The sequence below is a fragment of the Bubalus kerabau genome, chromosome 20, assembly GCF_029407905.1.
Source record: "Bubalus kerabau isolate K-KA32 ecotype Philippines breed swamp buffalo chromosome 20, PCC_UOA_SB_1v2, whole genome shotgun sequence".
In the NCBI taxonomy this organism is placed as follows: domain Eukaryota; kingdom Metazoa; phylum Chordata; class Mammalia; order Artiodactyla; family Bovidae; genus Bubalus; species Bubalus kerabau.
Window position 1 is genome coordinate 31,527,423 of NC_073643.1, and position 26,472 is coordinate 31,553,894.

General features: G+C 41.4%; 1 protein-coding gene across 2 annotated transcripts; it reads left to right on the top strand.

The window, feature by feature from the left end:
- The first annotated feature begins 328 nt into the window (after positions 1–328).
- PROK2 (prokineticin 2) lies at positions 329–14,198 on the top strand. 2 transcript variants are annotated; one of them, XM_055557592.1, is made up of 4 exons: positions 329–508; positions 3,866–3,991; positions 11,201–11,260; positions 13,263–14,198. In XM_055557592.1, the coding sequence occupies exons 1-4, from the start codon at positions 413–415 to the stop codon at positions 13,365–13,367; spliced, it is 387 nt and encodes a 128-aa protein (XP_055413567.1). In that variant the 5' UTR covers positions 329–412; the 3' UTR covers positions 13,368–14,198. The 2 variants fall into 2 exon arrangements, with proteins under 2 accessions (XP_055413567.1, XP_055413569.1); XM_055557594.1 differs by lacking the exon at positions 11,201–11,260.
- Positions 14,199–26,472: the final 12,274 nt, after the last annotated feature.

A 26,472-nucleotide genomic window follows, 5' to 3' on the forward strand; every position in this document is an offset into this window, starting at 1 on the left:
AAACCAGGACAGCAGAGGGGGTGTCTCCGACCACAAAAGACGTGCGGGCGCGTGCGGTAGGCAGCAGCGGCGCGAGGCAAGGGCCTGGCCGCGAGCCGGGCGCCGCGCGGGGGACCCTGCCTGCGTAGCGCCCCGAGTGGGGGCGCCCGGGACCACGGCGACACGTGCGCGGCAGGGACGCGAGCAGTCCCTGACGCGAGCGGAGCCGGGGCAGGCGGGTGGGCGCGGGGGTGTGCCCGCGCCATGCCCCCCGCGCGTGCGGCCGGCCGGGCGGCTGCGTGAGTCACGGCGGGGCTCGCCTTTATAACCGCCGGCAGGATCGCGTGAGTGGCCCGCCCGGCGCTCTGCGTTCCGCGCTCCAGCCCGTGCGTCCCCAACGGCCCCCCAACAGCCGCCCAGGCCCGAGGGCGCCATGAGAAGCCCGCGCTGCGCCCGCCTGCTGCTCCTACTGCTGCTGCCGCCGCTGCTGCTCACACCTCCCGCCGGCGACGCCGCGGTCATCACCGGGGTAAGCGGCCGGGCGCACCTGTCCACCCGGGATGCGCGCCCTCTTCGTGCCGCGGGGTCGTGGGGACGGGAACCGAGGGGGAGACGGCGTGGGGACCGCGACCCGGGAGGTGGGGGCACGGGAGGGTTATTCCGGACCGGGACACCTGCCCCACTCGCCCCTTGGAGCACCTGGAAGATGCCCTGATCCCTAAGCAGCGGGCGGCCAGGACATCGGGCGCTCCCTGGAAGAAGTGCCCACGGTCGCTCCCTAGCACCTTCTCACGCTCGCCTGCCACTCTGTCCTCGCGTTTGGTCTTTTTTCCTCTTAAGTTGAAAGAAGTTTCCTTTGGCAGTTTTCTCGAGCACTTTGCCCCGGCTTTTCCAGACTCTGTCCTTAAAATTTAAGTGCTTTAAAATCTAAAGGGGCAAGACCAGTGCCCGCAGATCCTGGGAGACTTAATTCTGCGGTTGAGGAGTTTGCTCCCCAAAGCATCCTCTGCAAAATCCCTTTGAAATAACTTGGTTCAAGGTCATGAGTGCACTTTCGAAAAGCAACGTGGGTCTTTTCTTCTGAGTTCCAGCGGTTTTCATCCCCCCCCTCCCCCCACCCCAGCGTCCTGAGCTTCTTTTTGTAAAAGTTTTCCATTTCCTGTTCCTGATAAAGCACCTACAGTGCTTTGGCTTACTTATGGAGTAGGTGATCCTGTAGATGTTTCAGTTTAGAGAGATGTCATCATTTGTGGAAGTAGGAACTAGTTCAGTTCTCTCCTAGGTCCACCAACAATTTTCTTTGTGTGGATCCGAAGGATAACTTTACAGCACAAAATGAAAATGTCTACTTTATGCCAACAATGTAGAATTGCTACCATTTCCTGATTGTTCAACTCTAATAAGTCTGAAAGTATTTTACACCCCCATTAAATTATTTCAAATATCTAAGTTCACATAATAGGGTTTAAAGAGAAAAGTTTTATGTTTGAAATGATAGTACACAGATAATGAAATACCATTTAAATTTAAGGGAAGTGTCATTGTCTTGACAAAATTAAGCACTATTGTCTCCATGTGCTTATAGCACATTGAAAGTCCTTGTATTATAACAGTATTTGGTTACAACCAATAGGTATTTGGGTTATGGCCAAGAGATACTAAATAAGTATTGTGATATTTATTAGTATAGTTTGTAGAGATTTTTACAGATATAGATGTATTTGAATGGCTTTGTCAGTCCATGTGGTTGAAAAAAAGTTTTTACACGTCTTTCTAATACATGAGAATTGAAATCTGATTGGTTTTCCCTCATCTTCCCCTGCTGGCTCTTTAAATTTCTGCTAATCCTCTGAGCCCCAAATTCCTTTGTAATATAAGTATCTTTTTGTTCCATTCACAAGACAACACCAGTTGAATAGATTTGCAGTGGGTTAAAGATGAAGGGCGTTAAGAAACAGCTGTCTAATTAAAAATATATAAACCTATGCAAGTCTTTGTAAGTATTTCCAAAAACTGAACCTTTTTTGTTACAAAGTGAAATTTTATCACATTGAATGTTTATCTGTTAAAGTTTAAACTGGCCTTATAGGATTATATGTGTTGTTTTTCTTGTTGCAAAACAGTGCTAGAAAATAAAAGGATCTTTAAAAATTTCTCTAAAACAGCATGGCAGTAAAGAGATATAGTTATGTTTCCATGACAGGAACCATCTGGAGTCAAATGAAAAACCTACTAACTTATCTAGATATGTCATCTCTAGGATGTTTAAAATCCAAGTGATTGATTGAAATTTAAGAGATTTTGCCTGGATTTTGATTGTCTTATTAAAAGAGCTAGTGGGGCTTCAGAATTCCTGGTCTTGAGAATCTGTTGAAATAAAATATTGCCTAAAACCTCCATCTTAAATATTTACTTTTTGGGGAGTAGTAATGTGGTTATTTTTGAATTGATTTATATGTCCACATAGATTTGTTAAAACTGTATTGAAAAAGATCGTATAGTGAACATCTCATTTTTGGAATATAATGGCTACGTATGTGTGATTTCTGATGTTCAGATAAAAACTGGAAAAATGGAACTGTTTGTATATTTTCCTATAAATGTCTAAACACCCCAAGATGAAAATTACAGTTTTTATCCAATACTAAATAGCCCAAGAAAAAATTCTAATGGGGGAAATAAAACAATATAGCTGATCACTTTAATGAAAAAATAATGAATAAGAGTATCCCCATATATTTGTGTTTTGCGAAGTTATAGCTGTCTCCAAAACTAAGAACTCTGGAGAAGTATCTTAGTTATTTGCATTAAATCTGTGCTTAAATTTGTCTAAATTATAGATTTCTTAGCTTCTTACATATATAGTATAGGATGTTCTCACCTTAACACTAACAAAACAGATTACTGAACACCATTCAAACAAAGCATCCTATTTATGGATGGTTCTAGGAAAGAACCATAGTTTTTGGATCTATTTTTATGCAAATAAGTTTACACTTCATTATTTACTTCTGTTTAGTCAAGTGAGGAAATTCCTCCATAGTTGATTCTTTGATTATATGTATTTACAGTTTTTATATTAGGAACAAGTGTCTTGAGTATTCACTGTTGATAATTGCATCTGTCACTTGCATTTCTAAATCTGATGGATCTCAGAATAGTTTCATTAATCTTATATTGTACACATATGTATACCCTAAGCCAATAATTTCCTTCTTTGCAGGTTACTCACCTGAAAAAAAAAGAGTAACATAAGGCAAAAGTCTTGGTCTGGCCATTCTCAGCCTATGAAATCTCTTTCTTTCAAAAGGAAATGGTGAAAATCAAGTCAGAGGTGTGAGAAACATTAAATCTCATGAACCAAAATGCAAATATTTGAAAGAGAAAATGAGTTATACTTTTAAATTTACATCAGTATCTTTACGGATCTGGAGCATTTCATGATAGATTTAGAGACCATTTAAATCTCTTTTTTAAATTGGGCCCACTTTATTCTACAGTTAATAGTTATAAAATCTTGTGATTCAATTTATGTAGTTCCTAATGGCCACGTATGGTAAAAGACCAATATAAACTTCAAGTTCAAAGCTGTTTCATCCATAAAACACTAGAAAAAGAGAGCTGATTTTTTAAAAAAGTGTTGGGGTTTATAATTTTCATACTGTGTGGGCCATTATTTAGGCTTTTTTTTTTCACCAAGTGGGAAAATCTCTGATCAGATTTTATTGTAAATATGTTCAAATAAATGATTACAGTTTTATAAACATGTAAGATTATTAAAATCATAGCTGTGAGATGTTAAAAGAGCTTTTTTTTTTTTTTTACTGCTAATTTTAGCCTGAGTCATTCTGATTATCTTTATTTATGTTTGCTTATTACATTTCAGGCCTGCGACAGGGACCCCCAGTGTGGTGGAGGCATGTGCTGTGCTGTTAGTATCTGGGTTAAGAGCATACGGATTTGCACACCGATGGGCAAAGTGGGAGACAGTTGCCATCCGATGACTCGTAAAGTTAGTATATATGTGTTCTTGTTGGTTCTCTTACATTTCAGTTACTCAACTCCAAGCAAGGCCTCTATGACATGAAATGTGCTAGAAATTGGAAATCAGAGAAGATGAAGTGGAAAACCTCTTCCATTCTCCTCTCCATTTCCATCTGAGAGAACTGTATTCTTACCATCCTTATTTAACTGATCATTTACATATCATCATTCTCATGGCATTAGAAACATTTCATAAAAATAATTTGAAATACCGAATTTTGCTTAACAGTTTTAGGATATAAATACATATTACTTTTGGATATATGAATGTATTTTATATCCTAAAAGACCATTTATGTATATATATTACCATTTATATTATATACATATATGTGTGTGTATATATAAAATACTGTGTATACTTCTTTGCTGAAATCACACCTACTGAAAAGGCAGAAGCACATAAGTTTGTGCTTTGGGTTTTGTAGAAAATGATCCATGGGTTTTGTAGAAAATGATCCATGACGCAATCACTCTTGTATTTTAACTTGAAAGGCCTACATTTTGACTCTCTCCACAGGATGCGATGTTCACAACCCTGGAGATTCATGATGTTTACCTTTCCAATTTATTTTACTCTCTAACAGCTCCATATCACAATGACCTAAACACCTAAATAATTTTTGGAAAGTTATTGACAGGAAGTGGCAGGAGTGACGGCAGGATTGGATGGGGCTGCAGAGGTTGTGTCCTCAGGCGTTGCAGACCCTCCTGTCTGCAGGGGCCAGGGAGCTATGTGGGACTTCCGGAAGTGGGTGGGTGGCAGGTAGGAGGGAGCAGAGAAGTTTGTGGAGCCTGGAGAATCCATGTCCTTCAGATACAAAGCGTGTGAAACCCAGTATGGTTCCAGCGAAATCCCCAGGGGTGCCAGGCTGCAGGTGCCTTGCTCTTCTTGTGCCGTTAGTACATCCTCACTTACCAGCAGCTACATGGGGTCCAGGGTGCAGGGGTGTGTGGGGAGCAGTATGTGTGTGCTTGAGGACGTGTCCCAGGCCTGGGGCTTGTTGGAGGTGAGTTCAGTCCTCTGCAGTGTTCTCTCTCTACCCATCACATCCTCTAAAAACAGGTTAAATGTTCTCAAAGCAAACTGAATTCTGCCTTCTGCCTTCTTCTTTTCCCCACGTGTGGCTTAGGGTTTAAAACTGAAATGGAGCCAAATATCTTTATTCCACAGTCACAGATAACAGCTAAGGTTTTTGACTCTATCTGAATGAAATAAGGAAATAAATTGGGGTTTCGCTCAATGTGCTGTAGTGGGAACCCTGGTTGTTTAGACCCATCTGAAGATGACCTTGGGCTCTCCTGTGGTTTCCTTGAGAAACACTTCCTGTTGCATTGGTACCATTCCTCACCATGGTTTGACCGCTTGAGCGGGTACTGTCGTTTGTAAGCATGATATGCACCTTTTATTCCTGGCCATTTTGAGACAGGAAAGGTTTCAAAACCGTTAGTTGTCTGGCTCTGTGCCAAACCACTAACCCCATTCCCCTTGGTGGGGGTGGGGTTGGGGGTGGAGGGTGAAGCCTGCCCAGCCACCTTTGGCATCGGTCTCAGTTTTTTTCATCAGCCTTATCCAACACGAGTCGTCTTTTGTCCATGGGAGTCGCTGTCGCTTAAAAGTTGACTCTTAATTCACCGTTCTTTCAGAATTAGTTGTCTTTGTACATTGTTAGTATAACCTCCGCTACCCCAGCTGGTTTGCTAAAACAAGTCAAGAATGACACAGTCTGGGTAACTATTTTTGTGCAAATAGCAGTACTAGTTGCTACTTGTTGTATGCCGTGGTATACCAGATCCTCGATATGATACTAAATGTTGTGGATGTGTTTCTCATTTAATACAAGTCTGTGAAGTAAGGTTTGGTTTTCTCCCATCCTCTGTACAACATTCAGCCTCCCAGGGGCTCAGTATGTGGCTGAGGTCCCAAGGCAATAGGTCAGAGAACAGGCTCTGGATTTTGCTCTGTCCATCACTCCATTGGCATCTACTTCAGTGAAAGCTGTGGTCATGTTTAATTTGAACTTTTTTTCAGTGCAATTAACCCAGATGGGTTTGTGTAGGGAAATAGTCCAGAGTTGAAATCTGTCTCATCCTGTAGTTCTGATGAGGTTTCCAAATATTGAGATATTTTGACAAGAGAACCAGATTCTATTTTCCTGGTTCCTATAGTTTCTAGTTCAGGTTTAGCGCAGTCAGTTTTGAAAGAAAACAAAATCATTCTCCTGCCATAAACCCAGGAGCATCTCTGTGCTGTGCTTTTAATCACACTGTTGATAATAAAGTCTATGATAACAGATTATGGTTTTCATAGTAAAATTAAGTGATAAAAGAACGGAAAGTACTGAAAAAGTAAGATGTTAATGTCAGATCTGAACTTACCCCCATTCAGATAACCACTTGAACCATGTTTTTAGACCTCAATATTACAGCTGTTCATATTGGTTATTTTACTTTCTTGAAAATACATTTTCATAGGTCATTTCAATAACCTAGTTCTTGTTCCAGAGTTCTTACTTGTTCTGAGTGAAATTAACTTATCCTGATGAAAACCTAGTTCTTCCAGAGTATCTTTCAGCTATAGTCTATTCAAAACAACTAAAACAAAAAAAAAAAACCATTTTAAAATAAATATGTCCTGGTGAGACTCTACTCTAAAGTTTTGCAGTTCATTAGTAGATGGTAAAAATATAGATGGATGCTGTATAAAAGTTCTTTTAAATGTGATGTGTTCATTACTTTCCCCCCTCCATTTTCTTTTTGCCTTCTAAAAAAAATAGATTAACTCTGATTGTGGTCACAGGGACTGGTGTATTAGAAGCACAAGACTATGAATAGGTGAGGACTATACCTGCTCTAATTTTAAACTTTCTATTCTGGTTTGGTTAGACATTAGCTACCGATATTTATTTTGATAAAGTGAACAGTATTTGATGAATGAAATTAAGACCTATAGGTAGAAACTATTGAATTCATTTTACTATTTTGTTTCTGATGTATCAATTAGACAGTTTAGACACTCCTAGGCTACAATTTTGTAAAGTTTTTAACTTCACATTTGATCATTCAAAAATAGAATAAAATATAAGTCTACTTGAAAGGAATAGGATGCATGCTTTCTAAACACATTTTTAGGCAGATGGTAGTTATAACATGTATTGATTTTTCTTTAACAACTCGTTTTTAATAATTAAGAGTGCATTATTAAATCACATATCTACTGGGAATACTTTGCTGTTTATTGCTTTCTCCGGTTTAAGAAACACTAGTTTCTATTGGTACCCACACTTTTATTAACAGAGCTTACAAAGAGTAGTCATGTCCATCCTATGCTGTTTACTCATGGGCTTTAGAAGTTTAAAATTATGTGATGAGTACTTTTATTGCTTGTTATTTTATTAAAATATTAAATTTAATCTATATTTCCTTCAAAAAATTAATCTTATTTTTAAATTTTGCTCCGTTTTTTATGTTAACACTTTTTTAGCACTTGCTTTGGTTTTTTATTTTTGTTTTTGAGCTGTACTTTAAAACTTGACTAATCTATTCTCCTTTTCTGAAGAACATAATTTCCAGTTGACAAGAGGACTTCTGAGCCTGGCTCTTCTGACAGTTTAGACTGGGTGGCTCTTCGTTGTGGGGGTGGCCCTGGGCATTGTAGGATGTTTCCTAGCAGCCTTCGTCTCTACCCGCTAGGTGCCATAGCACCCCATCCCAGTGGTGACCTCCAAAATGTCCTCCGATGTCCCCCTGGGCATTGCAGGGGGCTGGAATCACGCAGGGTGAGCACCACTGTCTAATGCTTCATTTACTTAGCCTATCAAGGCACAGCACAGGAGATGTAGCATCTTCACCTCCTAGGGAACTCATCAGCTACCTAAGCACACAACTTCTTTTGCCGTCATCCACACAGGTGCTGGTGGCTGCCACACGTGATTGCCAGGATGTGTGTGTGTCAGGGGGCCCTTTGACCTGCAGAAACTACCACTCTTATTTCTTGCATATCTTTTTTTTTTTTTTTTTTTTGTCTTCTCCCAAGTTAGCACTCCTGACCATGACGGGAAACCTCCAACACGTTTGGATACTAATCAGCTAGAAACTGGTGTGTGTTTCCTTTGATGCATGGTTCATGTTCTAATTACATCAGAGTTTAGCATTTTATCCTGATTCTTTTAGGCATGTGCTCTATTCTTCGATTATTGATAGCTAACATCTCTACTGGTTTGAAAGTCGCCAGCCAGCCCCCCGCCCTGAACTGTCAGCTCCACGTGTAGGCCCCATCTTGCATATCTTTTATGCCCCTTTAGTCCCAGAGACTCAAGGTTCCCCAACTCAAGTCCATTTCCCTACAACCAAGGAGGCTGGCCCACTATTCCCTGTTTTTTCTTTATTTTTTCTGGGTACACAGTGTGGTGGGAGGGCCCAGGTCTGTATCGGATCCACTTGCGTCAGCACAGGCCCCAGGTTAACATGATGCTCACAGGAGGGGAACAGATCAATAATTGTATATTTAGGGTTCTGAGAATATATGTACTGTGTCAAGTTGCTTCAGTCATGTCTTACTCTTTGCAACGTTATGACTGTAGCCTGCCAGCTTCCTCATTCATGGGATTCTCTAGGCAAGAACACTGGGGTGGGTTGCCATTTCCTTCTCCAGGGGATCTTCCCCACCCAGGGGTTGAACCCACATCTCTTACATCTCCTGCACTGGCAGGCAGATTCTTTACCAGTAGTGCCACCTGGGAAACCATGAGAATATATGCCTATTCCCAAAAGAAAAAAAAAAATTTAAAGAAACCGTACAGTGGCACTAATCAGAGCTATTAAAACCAGAAACTGTGGGAGTGTGGGACTTGTCATTTTTATTTTATGCACTCATACCATTTGAATTTTTTTGAACTATGTACTTCTATTGATAAAGTGGTAAGAAAACTGGTTTTATTAAGGAAAAAAATTATTGGGCCAGTGCTTTTTATGTCACATGACTCAGCTTTTCTTCAAGTATCCCATTGTGTTCCCTTCTTTAACACAGTTGACTCTGTTTTGAGAGATAGCACAAATAATATTTTGGTTTCATATCAGCACTGTTTTCTGTTTAAAAATGCTGCAGATGTGTTGGGCATCATGCCTTCTCAAGAGTGCTGAAGGTTCTGCCTTGGTAACTCCTAGAATTTGCTGATTGGAAATCTACAGTATTAGAAACATTGGCTTGAGTGCATAGTTGATTCTAAAGTAAACCGCCACGTTGGTACTGAATGATTAGCTCCTTGGCTGTATTTATACATCTAAAGATGCATCTTCTGTGAACACTTTCTTGTGCTTGTGTGACTGTCAGACAGCTACTAGGCTTGCCGTACATGAATGTAGAAAGAGCAGTGAATGGGCCAGTCAAGAAATTGGCAGGTATCTACGGGGTGTTCACCATGTCAGAAATTGTAGTGTGTGTGATTGAGAGCACGTAGATGGAGGAGAAAACTGCTACAGGCTTGTCCAGTGTTGAAAAGCTTGGGTGAGGGAGGGAGAAACACAGGCTGAATCTTGAAAAAGGATAAAAATAAGAAAAGGGCACCCAGGTATAAAGGGACCTGTCAGTCTAATCATTGTGTTAAATTGAGTTGCGGCAAATGTAGGTTGATGTTACACAGTCATGATGCCCTGGGTAAGAAAAAGAAAAATAGACATTTTTGAAGGTTTCACAAAAACACATGAGAACACATTGCCAGGGCCCTTCCTAGACTCTGGGGGGACTCTGCATAAGCAAGAGCCTTTGGTTTCTGAGTTTGGTGGCATTGATCAGTGCCAGGCAGAGGACTTTAGGATAAAGGTGGAGCCGCAGGAGCTGAGAAGGTCACCTTTTTACCCCTCAGGGAGGTCACAGCCTATGGTGGGATTGGGGTAGACGACAAGCATTTGACACATATATTTTTGAGTGTGTCCTTTGTACCAGGCTGAGTGTTAATGCACTCAAAACTAAAAGATTCCCTTTTCTTCTCAGGGCCTGGAGTCTGGGCCTGGTGGTATTTGGAAGAAGATGGAGATGGGTTTGACTGTGACATATTCCTTTTGTGGCTTGATGACCTCGGTCAGGTGTGTTGCTTCATCTCAAGAGGAAGCCACTTAGCTTGTGTCACAGGGAGACAGAAATCTGGCACCCGGCTTTAACATGACACTCAGACATCATGCCTTGCTGTGGCCTGGCCTGCGGCAGGCTGCCGGTGCGAGTTATTTCTCTTTCCTGCTGCTTTTGATGCTGAGAACCCACGTGGCAGGCCCAAGTGTGACCACAGTGTCGAGGTGCACAGAGCATCAGACTGAAGCCTGGAATTCGTAGTAGCTGAAACTGTCTTACTGAGTATCTGTCATTGATATGACCCTCCATGTTGGGCAGAGACCTTTCTTGTTTGACTCATGGCTGTATCCTCAGTACCTGAAACAGGGCCTGATGTGCTGCTGACACGCAGAGTCTGTTGAATGAATGAATAAGAGACCCCTGGTTGGTGTTCTCCATGTGTAACAGTTTGACATGCTTGTTACAGGTAGCACTCACCTTTTCCAGGCTCCTGTTCCTTGCCGCCTGTGTTTGTTCCTCTCAGCCTCGGCACTGTGGACATTTGAGAACAGATAACTCTGACATGGGAAAAGTCCCCTGAGCTGTAGGATGTTTAGCAACATCCTTGGCCTCTATCCACCAGATGCCCCCTCCCTGCACTGTGACACACAAAACTGCCTCTCTGGTCATTGCCACCCATCTCCTGGGGGCAGCATCACCCCAAACTGAGAACCACTGGTTCGTGCAGTAGTTTGGGGCTCAGCGAAAGGAATCTTTCAAAATCTCTAGGCCAAAGTCATGAGTTATTATGTCTCATGCCATCCACTTGTAATTGTCCAAGCCATTCCTGCTGCCCCCACCTCCTCTGATATATTCTCAGTGGCAACAAATGAGCCGGCCTTCCATGGACCCTTTGACACACACAGTGACAGAACCATTCTAGCCCGTGTCTGCATGGGACCGATGGCCATGTGCTCCCATGGAGACACTGCCCTTAGAGCCTCGAAAGTAATGCTCTCACAAAAGGACAGAGGAACTGGGGTGGTCCTGCTTGTTCACCATGTGCCACCCCCACCTGCCTACTCTTCCCTTGGTATTTATTGATCTCAACCATCTCCCTGGCCCTTCCAGAACCATTTTGGGAATGGAAGGCAGGAAAGAAGAAAGACGAAGAGAAGAAGAAAGAAAAAGGTAAGGGGAACATGAGCATGGTAGCATCCAAAGATAATGCCCAGAATAATTAGCCTTGACCATTGCTGAACACCCCTAGAATTGGATCCATCCAATCAGTTCAACCTGAAAATAAGGTTAGAATGGTTCTGCCACTGTCTGCAGCCAGCCTTTTGTTCAGCCTTTTGTTTGATGCAGAAAGAAATGATTTCGAAGGCATCTGGAAGATGCATCTCAAGATTTTCTTGTACGGATAGATCACTCATGTAGGGCAGCCTCTTTTGGTGGAATAGGAAATGAGCTAGAATGATACCAAAGGAAGCATTTGAGCTGGGAGGCAGGAAGGATGCATTTCTGTGCCATGTGTCAACTGTGGAAAGATCCCCTGAAGGCATGAGATTGCAATAGCTGTCCTCTCTCACACTACCCTCAATCGGGTAATTTGCCATCTCATTTCATTATCATCAACCACTTGCAGGCCTACAGTTAAACTTTCTCCCTATCCCTTGCAAAGCAGGCAGATTCTCGAGGGGACACCATTCCTATGGGAAGAAGGGTGGGTTTTGCTGTTTGCCTCTAGAAAGCATACATGTTTTGTGAGTCCTTCACTTGCCCCTGGCACAGAGAACGACCACACCAGTTGCTAGTTGACCCTTCTCAACCTAGCTTCACCCAGGTTCAAGCAGGTTCTTAGAAACAGCAACAAAACTGCTTGGTTCGGTTCGGTTGAACTGTGCTTGGCTCAAGCTTCACCGAACTGTGCTTGGTTCAGTTCGGTTTAGTTCGAGCACCGAACTGTGCTTGGTTCAGTTCGGTTGAACTGTGCTTGGTTCAAGCTTCACCCAAGTTCAGGTGAAGTCACCCAAGCACCGAACTTCACCCAAGTTCAGGTGAAGTCACCCAAGCACTGAACTTCAGGAAGTCACCCAAGCACCGAACTGTGCCTGGTTCAGTTCGGTTGAACTGTGCTTGGCTCAAGCTTCACCGAACTGTGCTTGGTTCAGTTCGGTTTAGTTCGAGCACCGAACTGTGCTTGGTTCAGTTCGGTTGAACTGTGCTTGGTTCAAGCTTCATCCAAGTTCAGGTGAAGTCACCCAAGCACCGAACTTCACCCAAGTTCAGGTGAAGTCACCCAAGCACTGAACTTCAGGAAGTCACCCAAGCACCGAACTGTGCCTGGTTCAGTTCGGTTGAACTGTGCTTGGCTCAAGCTTCACCGAACTGTGCTTGGTTCAGTTCGGTTTAGTTCGAGCACCAAACTGTGCTTGGTTCAGTTCGGTTGAACTGTGCTTGGTTCAAGCTTCACCCAGGTTCAAGCAGGTTCTTAGAAACGGCAACCGGACTGTGCTTGGGGTGAGAGCAGCCTTTTGCTGCTGGCTCTCCTGCCTGGGGTTTGCTCTGTTGCATTTCTGCAAATCGGGCTGCCTCCTTCCGATTTTGTTGGCTTGCAGGATCTCAGTTCCCTGACCAGGGATTGAACCCAGGCCACGGCAGTGAAATCACCAAATCTTAACCACTAGACTGCCAGGGAACTCCCTCACATCTTTGCACAAATGTATGAATTTATACATTTCTCATCATCAGTGAATTTTTATTTGCTTATTGTACGCATGTGGTCGTGCTCATAAAGTTATGTTCTCTTCAAGGAGCTTCAGTAGCAGGACACTCTAAAAAAGAATTAAATGAGAAAAAGTAAAAGACAGTGTAGCTTGCTGATTAAATGCTTGGTCCTTCAGGTCCACTTGTCAGCCAAGCTTCAAGTTCTGGATATGTGACCTCAGGCAAGTTCCTAACCTCTGTGCTTTTGTCTCTCATCTATCAGATGGGTGTGATTAAAGTGTTTGCCATCTTCACAGAGTGGTTGGAAGGCTACGAAAGGATAATACATGAAAATAGATGCTGTTGTTTGAGGAATAGTTAATATTTAATAAACACTAACTTGCTATTCAAAGAAACTCCTTAAGAATAGTTTTTTTTCTTTTTAACATTTCCTGCTCTAACTCGGTTTTCTTTTTTATTTTAGGTTCCATTTTTTGGGCGGAGAATGCATCACACGTGTCCATGCCTGCCCGGCTTAGCCTGTTCACGGACTTCGTTTAACCGATACACTTGTTTAGCCCGGAAGTAATCACTTTAGAGGAGACGCTTTAAATGTGAACAGCCACACAATGTCTGTAAAGCCTGTTCACCTGTGATTGTGTCAAACAGATAATATGCCAGAAAGAAATGCTATTGCTTCCTCAGTTCTCTAAGTCACATTTCCCTCTTTGATTTTTAAATGATGTTGTACTTTTTTTTTTTTTTGATTGAAAGGGGGTTTACATTTTGAATAGAAACATAAAGTGCAGGACATTATGGAACAGTTCTCATTTCCTTGTTTGTTTTCTCATTTGGCTTTTTTTTTTTTTTTTAATGCCAATAACTCATCCATTTTCGCAGAAGTGCAGAGAATACAAATTTGTTATTTTGTTACAGAAAATTTTTTTCCCTAAACATACCCTGCCCCCAGCCCTGTCCCACCACACACACACACACACACACACACACACACACACCACTTGGGTCTCTTTCCTACATTCCCCAATGAGTTTTAAGACTCTCATTTTATTGTTTGGCATTTCCCTCCCTGACCCTCTAGCATTTTAAAGTGAGGATCCATATCCTTGAGCTTGCTGGCAGAATCACTGATGAGAATCAAGCTTTTTTGCCTGATACTTAAACAGTGGAAAGAATGTGTAGTTGAACCAGGTACCCTAAACTTCTCTTATAGGGAGTAGAGATGGGGCTGCTCCTGAACTTTGACTGATCCTGCTTATGTAAGTGGGTGCCAGGTCTGCGGTTGACCAGTGTAAGGACAGAGAGAATGGGAAGTCAAATTAGTCTAGATTTATAGATTTGGGATTTTTTTTTTTTAAAAGACATTTCCAGTACAAATACTACATTTATTTCTTTTTCTTTTTATAAGGATTTTTTTTTTTAACAAAAGTCTCCTAGTTAGAGATGTTCCAGAAAATGTCACTTGAAGAAGATGTATTGATTTTAATCTGGCATAACACTAGTTACCATGTTAGAATCAGTATTAAGTTGTCACTTAAACTTTATCTGTAACCCAAAGATCTGTTGTAATGGATTGCCTGGCACCCTGTCGTTTGTACGTACCACTATTGCTGTGTAAAAATTCTGTATCAGAATGACAGTACTGTATATCATTTGATTTATTTTTAATATTATATCCTTATTTTCGTCACAGTTGTCAGTTTTTATTACAAGCAGATTTCTATATAGCCCATATTAAAACAATGGGTAAAGACTCCAGAGTTGGTAATATAGCCCTAACAGAGTGTACATTTTCCTTTTACATACAGGAACGTTCTGTTTGCATGAGTTTTATGGTAGCACAAAAATAATGTATAAATCGGTGAGGTTTGGGGGAATGAAGGAAAATTATGACATGCATAACTGTAATCAAAATGGACTCATGGCATTTCCCTGTCTTGATTCAGCAAAGTAGTAATGGGTGCTGATCATAAGTGGTTAGGCAGGGCGCTAGGTCCTGGCCTATGGCGATGCCAGTGTAGCCTGGCCTTGAAAAGAACCCAGCAAGTATTGTAAATGGATTCAAATTTGCAAATAAACAACTTCTGAAGTGTGTTTAACTGACTAAAGTGGCCATGCCAACTCACTAACCCACAAAAAGTAATTGTTTATTTTATAGTTATTTATTCAGCCAGAACTTACAGTTGCATATTATATATAACTTTTCCCCTGGGGTAAGTTTTGCTATAAGTGTATTGAATTTTGCTGTACTTAGTACCATACTTGGTCGTAGAAAGATTATTTTGGGTTCAGTTTAGTTTGCGTTCAAGAAACATTCCTTGGTGAGTGTGTCGGTGAAAAGAAAGTCTTCAAGTGGAATTATGGGTAGTTTTGCTCAATATTGCTCAGTGCTGTTTTCACATAATGTTCACCACATCCTTTTAATAAGTGCTGAAAACTTGATTGGGTCAATCATCTGTTTTCCCCCAGGTTAAAAGACATGTAGCTTTTATAAAAGTTTGCTTTTATATATCAACTTAATATTTTAAATCAATACCTAAAAACTTAGACTGCGTATACACAGCCAAGAGAATATTATGTGAATCGGGTGTACAAAACTTAGAACTGTACCTACTGACGCACTACCATTCAAAGAAAAACAGAGCTTTGTCATTTGTTACCTCTCTCGTTGGTTATTATTTTTATTGAGGAGTGTGCTCTTCTATTTGGCTATTACTTTTTAACTTGTTACCAGCACTTATCAAACAGTTGTTGTAAAAAGCTTGTGGTCATGTTTCCTGGACAGTTTTTAAAATAATTGTGTGCAAAGCACTTAAAGCTTTGTGCTGTAAAGACGGTATGGTGGTGCTGTTTCTTCCAGTCCCTAGGACAAGCTCTCATGGAAGCTGGAACTTCATAGGCCAGAATTTCTAAAAGTAAGGCAAAGTGAGAATTTATGCAAGAAAACCTAAGTCAACAATCTTGTCTGATATAAATTTTGTGAGTGGATTCCATTCTTTCTAAGGTAGAAATAGATTTTATGGCAGAAGCTACTGACCAAACTCAAATGGATCTTTGGATTTCTTGGCAAAGAAATCCATTGACTTTCATGGAAACTGTTCAGCCTTTTTCTTAAGAGCAGCACTTTTTAAAAATTTTATTTTAATTGGAGGCTAATTACTTTGCAATATTGTAGTGGGTTTTGCCACACATTGACATGAAACAGCCATGGGTGTACATGTGTTCCCCATCCTGAACCCCCCTCCCACCTCCCTCCCCATCCCATCCCTCAGGGTCATCCCAGTGCACCAGCTCTGAGCACCTTGTCTCATGGATCGAACCTGGATTGGCAATCTGTTTCACATATGATAATGTACATGTTTCAATGCTATTCTCTCAAATCATCCCACCCTCTCCCTCTCCCACAGAGTCCAAAGACTGTTCTATACATCTGTGTCTCTTTTGCTGTCTTGCATATAGGATCATTGTTACCATCTTTCTAAATTCCATATATATGTGTTATTATACTGTATTGGTGTTTTTGTTCTGATTTACTTCACTCTGTATAATAGGCTCCAGTTTCATCCACCTCATTAGAACTGATTCAAATGTATTCTTTTTAATGGCTGAGTAATATTCCATTGTGTATATGTACCACAGCTTTCTTATCCATTCTTCTGCCGATGGACATCTAGGTTGCTTCCATGTCCTGGCTATCGTAAACAGTGCTGCAATGAATATTGGGGTACACATGTTTAACTGTAGAAACATTTGTGCCAGAAGTCTTCCCCTACAAATCCTCTCATCTAACTGAAGATGTCTTCCTTTCCAGCATTCAGTGTAGCCTTTTGTGGGAACTTTAGCAAACCAGACCAGTGATAGATAACACATAAACTTTATTCTTCCTTGGTTCTAACATCAGAAATCTCACCCTGGCTCTCTTCTTACTTCATTTTTTAGAAGATTATAAAGTCGGGGGCCATTTTCAGGTTAAAAGCAGGATGTTTTTGCTATGCAATGAAGGTTACTGTCTAAAAGTGACTAGCAACCTTTTGCGATCTTTCTGTTTCAACCTATTGCATGTATTTCAGGTAATATCCTCAGAATTAATCTTTCTTTCATCCTTTGGTCCCTTCTGATTTGTTAATCCTCAGTACTCCATTCTGCATTAAAAAGAATTGCTTTTGTTCTAGTATTTTTTTAACATGTCTCCAAGATGATAATCCGGAGAAGGCAATGGCACCCTACTCCAGTACTCTTGCCTGGAAAATCCCATGGATGGAGGAGCCTGGTGGGCTGCAGTCCAGGGGGTTGCTGGGAGTCGGACACAACTGAGCGACTTCACTTTCACTTTTCACTTTCCTGCACTGGAGAAGGAAATGGCAACCCACTCCAGTGTTCTTGCCTGGAGAATCCCAGGGACAGGGGAGCCTGGTGGGCTGCCGTCCATGGGGTCACACAGAGTCGGACACGACTAAAGCGACTTAGCAGCAGCAGCAGCAGCGAGATGATAATCTTTAACAGCATAATCCTTAAAGTGTATTCTCCCCTATGTTCCCCCCACCACTTTCAGAGTATACATTTCCCCAGGTTAGAGGTGCTAATTAGTGTGCTGTTCTTAAGGCACCATTCTCATTTTCCATCATCTACCATCCACCATTTGGAGATTCCAATTTGACGTGTCTAAAATTGGAATGAGGTCTGGATGTTAGGATTATGTTTTTAAAGGTACTCATTTCCTTCTAAGGTGCACCCATGGCTGAGGGCCACTGACAAAGCATAAAGGAATATGTTTCTGTAGAAAAGCTGCTGCTTCACTAATGCTGCTTTATGAGATGCCCGTCTAATTAGAAGTCATGCGTGTAGCTTTCGTCTTTGTCTTTTCTTGCAACCCTCAAGAGTAGTTATGATCTCCAGACATAAACGAATGCATTTTCTTTTTCCTGTCCACCCCTCCCATATACTACTTCTAGAGGGAAGTTTGCAGAAGGGTCCCCCTGGAGCACTTTAGTGTCAGTTACATAGATCATTGGAGGAGTCAATTCAAAGTTCCTTAGAATAAGATTAGGGAAGCAGGCCTGGGTCCAGCCTAGCTGGTCCCTTGGCTTTCCTGTGGACACTGTGGTGGGGCGTGGGGCCCCAGCTTCTCTCTCGTACTCTTTAAATCCATCCTCCCAGGTGACTCAGCTTTTGAACCCCCAAGCAGACACTCCCCTCTACCTGTCCCACTTTCCCATACATTCCAGGATTCTATTTTACTGGGCCCCTAAATCATCACGGTGCTTTATAAAGTCCAATATTGCAGCAAACTGTAACTAATCACTCACTCTAGTAAGCATATCAATCAAACATAGGTATATCACAAAAGATTGAAAGCAAGAACGTGAAAAATCATGGTACGAGCATGATTTCTGATGATAGAATGCACTGGTTTACCTGTATTGTATACATAAAGAGCATGCATCTTTGTGTCCACAGGGGATTTTCATCCTTAACGAAGCGTGAATCGTGCCAGCCAGGCAAAACCACGGCCTGATCCTTGGAGCTGCGACTGAGAAGAATAGTTCCAGGCTTTTCTTACTGTAACCCAGAGTTTCTCAACCTTGACGCTTCTGACTTTCTGGGTCAGTTGAGTTTTTGTTGTGGAGCTGTCCAGTGCATTATGGAATGTTTAGAGGCACCCCTGGTTCCTGTCCTACTAGCTGATGGTAGTTCCTCTGAGTTGTGACACCCAAAAGTGTCTCTGGATATCAGCAAATGTCCCCAGGGGTTAGGGGCTGGGGTAGATTGTCTACCTGTGAGAACCATTGGTTTATCCTGAAGATATTTTGTATCTGCTTGTATAAGGTTTTGTTTCAGTATTGTACAAAATTTGAAATGACAGTATTAAAAAAAAAGTTAAGCCTCCCAGTGGGGTTTTACAAAATTGGTATTCTAAAAATTAAAAAGAAAAAGCCTATCATTTTGCATTCAAAGTCATGGAGAGGTAAACATTTCGTACACTTAAACAGTGTGTATACTGTTTAAAGAAATACCAGTTTTAGGTCAGCTCTTCATTTTACTGTGTTTCAAGGAAGACATTTTTATATTAAGTCACTCTTTAAAGCTTGAGGGGAAGGGCTCAGGTAAGATAATTTGAGATGTAACATTTCACATCTTCAGAGTGCACAAACTTCCACATTGTTGGAATCTACTTTTTTCTCATCTTTTTGAGAGAAATAATTTATGAGAAATATTTTTGTAGCAGAAACTCAGTGCTTCCCAGGTAGCACTATTGGTAAAGAACCCACCTGGATCAGGAAGAATCCCTGGGGCGGGGCATGGCAACCCACTCCAGTATTCTTGCTGGAGAATCCCATGGACAGAGGAGCCTGGTGGAGCTCTAGTCCACAGGATCGCAAAGAGTCGGACACAAGTGAAGTGACTTAGCAAGCAGAAACTCTCAAAAACTGCATAGGGAGTATTGGAGAAAATTGTGTTTTATTAAAGGTAGGTCTGAATAGCCTTTGAGAAGTTTCACAAGTGGAGTTTTCTCAGTGCAACTTGGAACAGGTCTGTCATAGGTCTGTCCCTATGGACAAGGCTGAAGTTGACATGAGTGTATGTGGTTCATTCTTCAAAGCAAACAAGCAAAACAATCACTTTTTATTATGGAATTTCTTAAACATCAACAAAATTAAGCAAAATTGTTTAAGGAAGGCCCATAACTCCATCATCTAGTGTGTTATCAACAGCAGCAACTCAACACCAGTATCACCAGAGCTCTACCCACAGCCTACCGCACCCTCAAGCTGTCACCTCTCCTGTCTTGTCTTGAAGCAAATCAGTTTGGCCCCTTCTCCATAGGGCCCATGCTGGGATAAGATGGCCACAGCCTTGTGTGTCAGCAGTAACATCAATGCTTTTTCTTTAAGGTGGCTCTCTGCTTAGTTATTGCCACGGTCCTTTCACTGATCAACCTTTCCTCCTAAACATTTCCACTTAAGACATATTTTTGAAATCCCAAGTTGGAGTTTGAAATGGAAGAATAATACATTTTTAGACCCAGGACATGGATATATGAATAAATATTTATTCTTGTATAAATTTTTAAAAGAAAATATTTGCTGCTCAAAGTAAAAAATTTTCAGAAAAATATTTGCTAACTATGTGTCATCATTGGGTTCTGGGAAGTTAAATGTTGTCTACAATCATTAGTCTTTCAGACAACTGATGTTAATACTCTCATTAATTTTCCTGGATTCAGTTAGAGAGGGGGAAATTCCCTGAATGGAAGTCGTGGCTGGTAGACTTTAATTGTCTCCCACAATTCATTCATTCTCAAATTCTCTTTTTCTTTTCTCTCTTCCCTCTCTCTCCCCACCTCCCTCCTTTTTCTCTCTACCCTTGCCTCTTCCCCAAGAGGTTTTAGCTGGGCCACTCAATATGACATCTAGACACTGCTTTTACCAGCAGCCCTTGCCACATATCACCATATGACTGAGTTCTTAGCAATGGAATGTGGGCAGAAATGATCTGCCTTATGGGCTTAAAAGTAAATTGCACTCCATCAGGGAGATGCAGCATTGAATCTGGCTACTTTGGAACCAGAGAGTGAAGGCAAGGCTAACCCACCAGCAGGTCGCAGAGCAGCCTCCTGAGGAAGTCACCTAGCAGCCCAGAGAAGCGGTTCAGCCATTCTAATTCAGGGACTCTGCTAAAACACTTCCACTGCTACCTTAATCAATACAAATGGAGTCATCCTTATCAAAAGAGCATCATTTGGTTACAGTTAAAACTTCATTCTGTGATCCTAAACACTTGGTTTCTGCGTTCTTGTGCAGTGGTTGCCCTGCCCCGCAAAATTGGTTTGGAGCTTGGAGCTGATGCTGCCACACACTCTGGGAGGACGTGACAAGATTGATGACCCACATCATGGGATTGCCTGGAGAGAACAGAGCAGATGTGAGTCAGGCCAGAGTGGCAACAGCAAGGCAGTTTGGTTGGTTTTAGTTTTTACTGTGACCAAGAGAGGCAGGGCTGGGTGAAAATTCCTCCCCACTGGGGCTGGCTAGCCCAGGGGTGGGGGAAAATAGAACGTAAAGTGTGAGGCTGGAGAGTGGTAAGAGTTCAAACGTCCAAAGTGGAGTTTTCATCTTTATCTCAGTCCTGAAAAAAATATCATAATGAGAATCTGAAAACCAAACGGAACAAGAATCTTCAAATCAGAAATGGATAAACTCACATTCTTTGGTCACAAGAGCATTCACATTCCACACGCTAAGAGAATGTATAATTCTTGCTGCCTCTGTTTCAAACTCAAATATACCATCTACCCATGAATTACGAAATTTGGGAGACAGGGAGAGTCACTGAGGCCCATTACAACAGTACATTCTCTTATAACATTTAAACGAATTTAAATCTCACCAAGAGGTGCTAGAAAAAAAAAAAAAACTTAAAATGACAAACTTTGAGTGAACAAAGCTGTTCCTCCTACTAGTAGAAAGTAAAGTCATACGCCTCTAGCAGAAGACTAATCATGCCTTTGTATAATTGTGTTCCTTTCAATAGAGGCAGGTATTAAATGTATATCTAAAAGTGTTTAATGTCATTATAAAACTTATAAAGTAACTTACAAATTAAAAAAAAATCTTTTGTTAGACCACATGTCACCCTGCTCATAAAGGATTAGAACAATTATGCAAATCAGGTTCTAGAAATAGCTCTGGTATCCCATAATTCCTCAAGCTAGATATGCAAATGAAATGGATTGTGACTGTGGGTTTAAAGCATTACGCACTGTACAGTTAAACTCTTCAGTACGCCACTCTTTGGAATGAATACCCGTGACAAGGGTTCTTTCCTATTTGTTCTTCCTTTTTTCCCTTCTACTAAGAACATTGCAAATTGATCAGGATTCAGGAAGTATAGGGGGAAAATACATGGGGGGATAAAAGGAAAAAATAAACTTGTTAAATGAAAAAGGCAAGGAAAATTTCATCTCCTCATGTATTTTAAATTTTATGATCTCTAGAAAATATTTTAATAAGGCATGTATTAAGTCAGTGTTGCCACTTTAGCAATTTTTCAAAGCCTTTCAAAATTACAGCACATCTGTGTATCTTCAAGAAAATGAAACCATTTATTGCACCCTCCAGGTTCCAACACAGGTTCTAACTGGAAAACAGCGTGTGCTTCTCAGATAGCACATCCTGGCAGAAAGTTAAGATTTCCACCCTAGAGAGCAACACAGACTGGCATAACTCAGCTAATGTATTGGGTGATGTTTTTAAATATATTCTCTCCTCTCAGTTTACATGTTTTCCACCTAGAGTAGGTTAGCCACTTAAAACTTAATTTATGAATGACTAAATTATTCCTCCTAGAAGCCAAGTGGTAATAGCTTTAATTTACCTGTCTCCTTAACGTTACTGAGAAAGAGAATTGCATTTATGCCTTGACATTGCAACTTCAAACATTTGTGTATGTTTTCTCTGTATAATTTGAAGTGACTTGGAGTCTTCAGGCTTTCAGATATAAATTGAAAGCTGTTTATTTATCTTAAATGCCTGCAACCAGTATAACAGGGTGAACTAAGACTTTTCTTCTCCTTTTCCCTTGAGCAAAAGCACAAAAATACCCTTTTGTGTAGTGGGAGCTGCTATGCCCCCTTCCTTTGGGAGGGGAGAGGAGTGGTCTTCTTGAGAGCTACCTGTTTGGTTTCTATTCAGGTCTGATATTTTTAATCTAATCTGCTGACTCTCCCTGCAAAAAAATTTTATGTAACAAACTTGCTCCATTACAACAACCACATCCCTTACTGGCCCTTGAGCATTCACATAGAATTGGAATGGAAAACTATGAAGAGAGAATTCATGTGGTTTTATTTCCCTTAGAGAAATTTATTTTGAAAAGGGACCCCAGAGTGAGGAGAATATGGGATTCAGAAAGTTGGAGAAGATGCAAAATGGACAAATTTTTTTCCATTTTATGATTTTTTTCCCCCCACTTCCCTCATTGAGCAACCAGAGATAGACTGCCTAGGGCCCTTTCTGGGCAATTGGCTATGAGGTCTTGTTATCCCAAGCTTTTTAACTAGATCTCTCTTCTGGTATAAATTATGTTCTGCCTTGATTTATGGTTTGAGGCACATTTGCCAGGTTTCTCCAGTTAGCTTGCTACCTCATCAGCAAGAAAATTGGACCTTTCTTATCTCCATGTTTCCCTGCATTGCCCAAAACAGAAACCAGCTTCTTAGAGGCTTGTAATACCTATGGATTAGATGGATTCATTCAGGTGGTTTTCCAGATTGCTATTACTAAATTTATCATATCAAAAGCTTAAAAATATACTGATCATGGTAACAGTTTTTATAAAATGCAATTAAATAGAACCAGTCTTGTAATAGGTATTTTAAAAAATCTTCCAGATTTATTTCAATCTAAGAGATAGTCTCATCTAGTTTATTATTTTTTCCAGAGCCAGGTTAATCTAACAGCTAACAACAGGCTGAATGATCTGATAATTGGAAATGTGAATAAATGAGTCTAATTTTTTAAAATTTGTGAATACAATTCCAGGATATCAGGCATATCTGTCAAGAGAGTGGAGAGGATAGAGTTGTTTTAAGTATTGTTGAAGTTAATTGTTGCTTCAGATGACAGGCTTTCAGAATATTAGTGCCTGAAGCAATAGCAGCATTTTTTTGAAGACCAAAAATCTAAAATCTAGAGATATGAGGTTGCTTCTTTGCGTAAGTAGCTCAACAATGTTAACTTAGATATCTGCTCTTTTTATCTTTCTGGTCTGCTGTTTTCACCATGTTGACAGTATCTCTTCTCATGGTTGCAAGAATGCTGCTATGGCTCCAAGCATCACATCCCCAGCAAAAATATACCAAAAGGAAGGAAAAGGAAGGGCAAGAGGGCTCTGTTCTTGGGATGAATTAGACCCCAAAAGTCTTGTCCAAGTTGAAGAAAAAGCGTAAAGAACTCCTTGGACTTAGATCAAATTTGCTTTTAATTCTTTTTACTCCAGAAACAGCTATTGAGAATAAACTATGCAAAAAATATTGTTATGGGTCTAGAATATTAATGGGTAGAGACAGTTTCCCATTACCTCCTTTACCCCTCCCAGAGAAAGTCTTGAAGTTCAGTGGTTGTGGAAGGTCACACAGAGGGACACATCTACCAGGGGATTGAAAAATGGTATATTGGGTCTGCCACGTTTTATAATTTCACCCGCCTGAAGTCACAGACAGCTTGAAATGCCAGGAAGCCAGGAAGCCTGCTACTCAGTCCACTGTGGCACTCAGATCTAATGACTGTGTTTGGAGACTTAAAAATCTTTTAGGACCTGCATGGGGACAACATGTCTCTCTCTATAGAGGTTGTTGTTGTTCAGTCATGAAGTCATGTCCAACTCTGTGACCCCATGAACTGCAGCATGCCAGGTTCCCTATCCTTTACTATCTCATGAATCTTGCTCACAGTCATGTCCATCTAGTCGGTGATGCCATCCAACCATCGTTTCCTCTGTCGTCCCTTTCTCTTCCTGCCTTCCACTTTCCCCACTATCAGGGTCTTTTCCAGTGAGTTGGCTCTTTGCATCAGGTGGCCAAAGTATTGGAGTTTCAGTTTCAGCATCAGTCCTTCCAATGAATATTCAGGACTAATTTCCTTTAGGATTGACTGGTTTGATCTCCTTGCAGTCCAAGGGACTCTCAAGAGTCTTCTCCAGCACCACAGTTTGAAGGCATCAATTCTTCATCCCTCAGCCTTTTTTATTGTTCAGCTCTCACATCCGTACATAACTACTGGAATAAACCATAGCTTTGGCTATATGGAGGTTAGTTCACCCTTTATGTCTGAAAGCTCACCCTATATGTTTGAAAACTTAACAGCAGTTGAGTTGGGGAAAGAGGGAGTAAGGACTTTGGACACAAGAAACAATGCACGCAAAACAAGTTGGTGTGACCCAGTATGATCTGTTCAGAGCACTGCCAGTGACTTGGACTGGCCGGATCTCAGGCCTGAGCAGGGAGTGGGAGGAGGTGAGACCAGCAGGGGAGTCGGGAGCCTCGGGACGCACCAGGATGCAGAGAGGTATACACCGTGCACCACGAGAGCCCAGCAGAGTGGTGAATGGGCTAAGAAGGCCTTCCAGAAATCTTGGATCTGAGTCCAGCACAACCCTGACGTTTACCCAAGACCAAGGGTACAGCTGTACAGGTCAGTTCTGCTCGCACCATCCCAGTTATCAAATATTGTGAATATTGCCTCTGCCCTAGAGGAGTTGGTGAGGGATTCCCCACACAGAGAAGGGGGACGGGCTTCCTAGTTAGAATTTATACAAAGGCAACCAGAGAAGGGAGAAATGGAAATACAAGGGGAGGATGAGGCCAGAGTGGTGGAGGGGCCAGACCGCAGTAGGCTCCCTGTGGCACACCAGAAATTTGCACTTGAGCCTATGGGTCATGGAAAGACTGAAGAGTAGAACCAATCCTACCGACCCAATGATCCCTTCCTGAACCGGGGATCTTGAACCTCTTACAGGCAGGGGACTTGAGAATGTAGATGACTAATGATGAAACCAAAGGCTCGGCAGAAGTGCTTGTGTCATTTTTTATTTCTTTCCAAAGGAGGGAGAAAGGAAGGAAAAAAGAGAAAGGGAAGGAAAGGAAGAAAATAAAGAAATGGGAGGAAGAGGAGGAATAAGAGAGGGAGGAGGGAAAGCAAGAAGAGGAAAAAGGGAAGAAAGGAAAGGGAAGGAAAAAAAGGTGGAAACCAGTACAGCAAGACTGACAAGATTTGGCAAAACTTGGCTGAATAGTGGAAATAGAGATTCCTATGTATTATTATGATTATTAATTTGTTCTTTGCTTCTGCATTTTACTTGAGATACTTCATTTTTAAAAAAATGAATGGTCAGGTGGAAATCTAAGTAGATAGAAGTCTTTCTGCAAAGTGATCTGACCATATGGTATCAAAAGACCTAAAAATGCTCACTTTTGACCCAAGAATTCCATGCCAAGATACCCAGAGAAAGATTTATAAACAAGCCATTATATTTTCTTTTGCTTCAAGTATAGACATAACTCATTTGTTTCACTCAGGGAGGAGCAGGAGCGTTTATGCTAAATAAATTTTTCAATTAAAGAAATCAACTATTTTAATGGAAAGTGAAGTGAAATCGCTCAGCTATGTCCAACTCTCTGTGGATCCCATGGACGGAGGAGCCTGCTACGCAAGCTCCTCCAGGCAAGAATACTGGAGTGGATTGCCATTTCTTTCTCCAGGGGATCTTCCCGACACAGGGATCGAACCCAGGTCTCCTGCACTGCAGACAGACTCTTTACCATCTGAGCCACCACGGGCTCCTATGTTAATGGAAGTCTTCCCCAAATACATTGCACCTATCCTGGTACAATGAGTATTCTGAAACACAACTAACCTTTTCCTGATGATTTTTTTTATTAATGTGAATTAATAATCAAAATACAGGCTTAATAAATTCAATGTTGAAAATAGCTCTTGAGGTGCGAGGGGATTTTTGCTCCTGCACAGTATTCCCTTGGACAGCTAATTTCTCTGCCTGTCTTGGTTCTTTCTTCTTCCTTTACGGCTGTCATTTCTCACTACCTGTCACCTGATTCCTCATTAGAAATCTGTCATCCAATCAGAACAAAGCAAAACACAACCAGATCAAGTTTGTAC

Bases quoted from the DNA above. Each gene is read 5' to 3' on its own strand.
- PROK2 (XM_055557592.1), top strand. From the start codon at position 413: ATGAGAAGCCCGCGCTGCGCCCGCCTGCTGCTCCTACTGCTGCTGCCG. The intron at 509-3,865 runs GTAAGCGGCCGG...ATTACATTTCAG, and splicing joins ACGCCGCGGTCATCACCGGG to GCCTGCGACAGGGACCCCCA. The intron at 11,261-13,262 runs GTAAGGGGAACA...TTTTTATTTTAG, and splicing joins AGAGAAGAAGAAAGAAAAAG to GTTCCATTTTTTGGGCGGAG.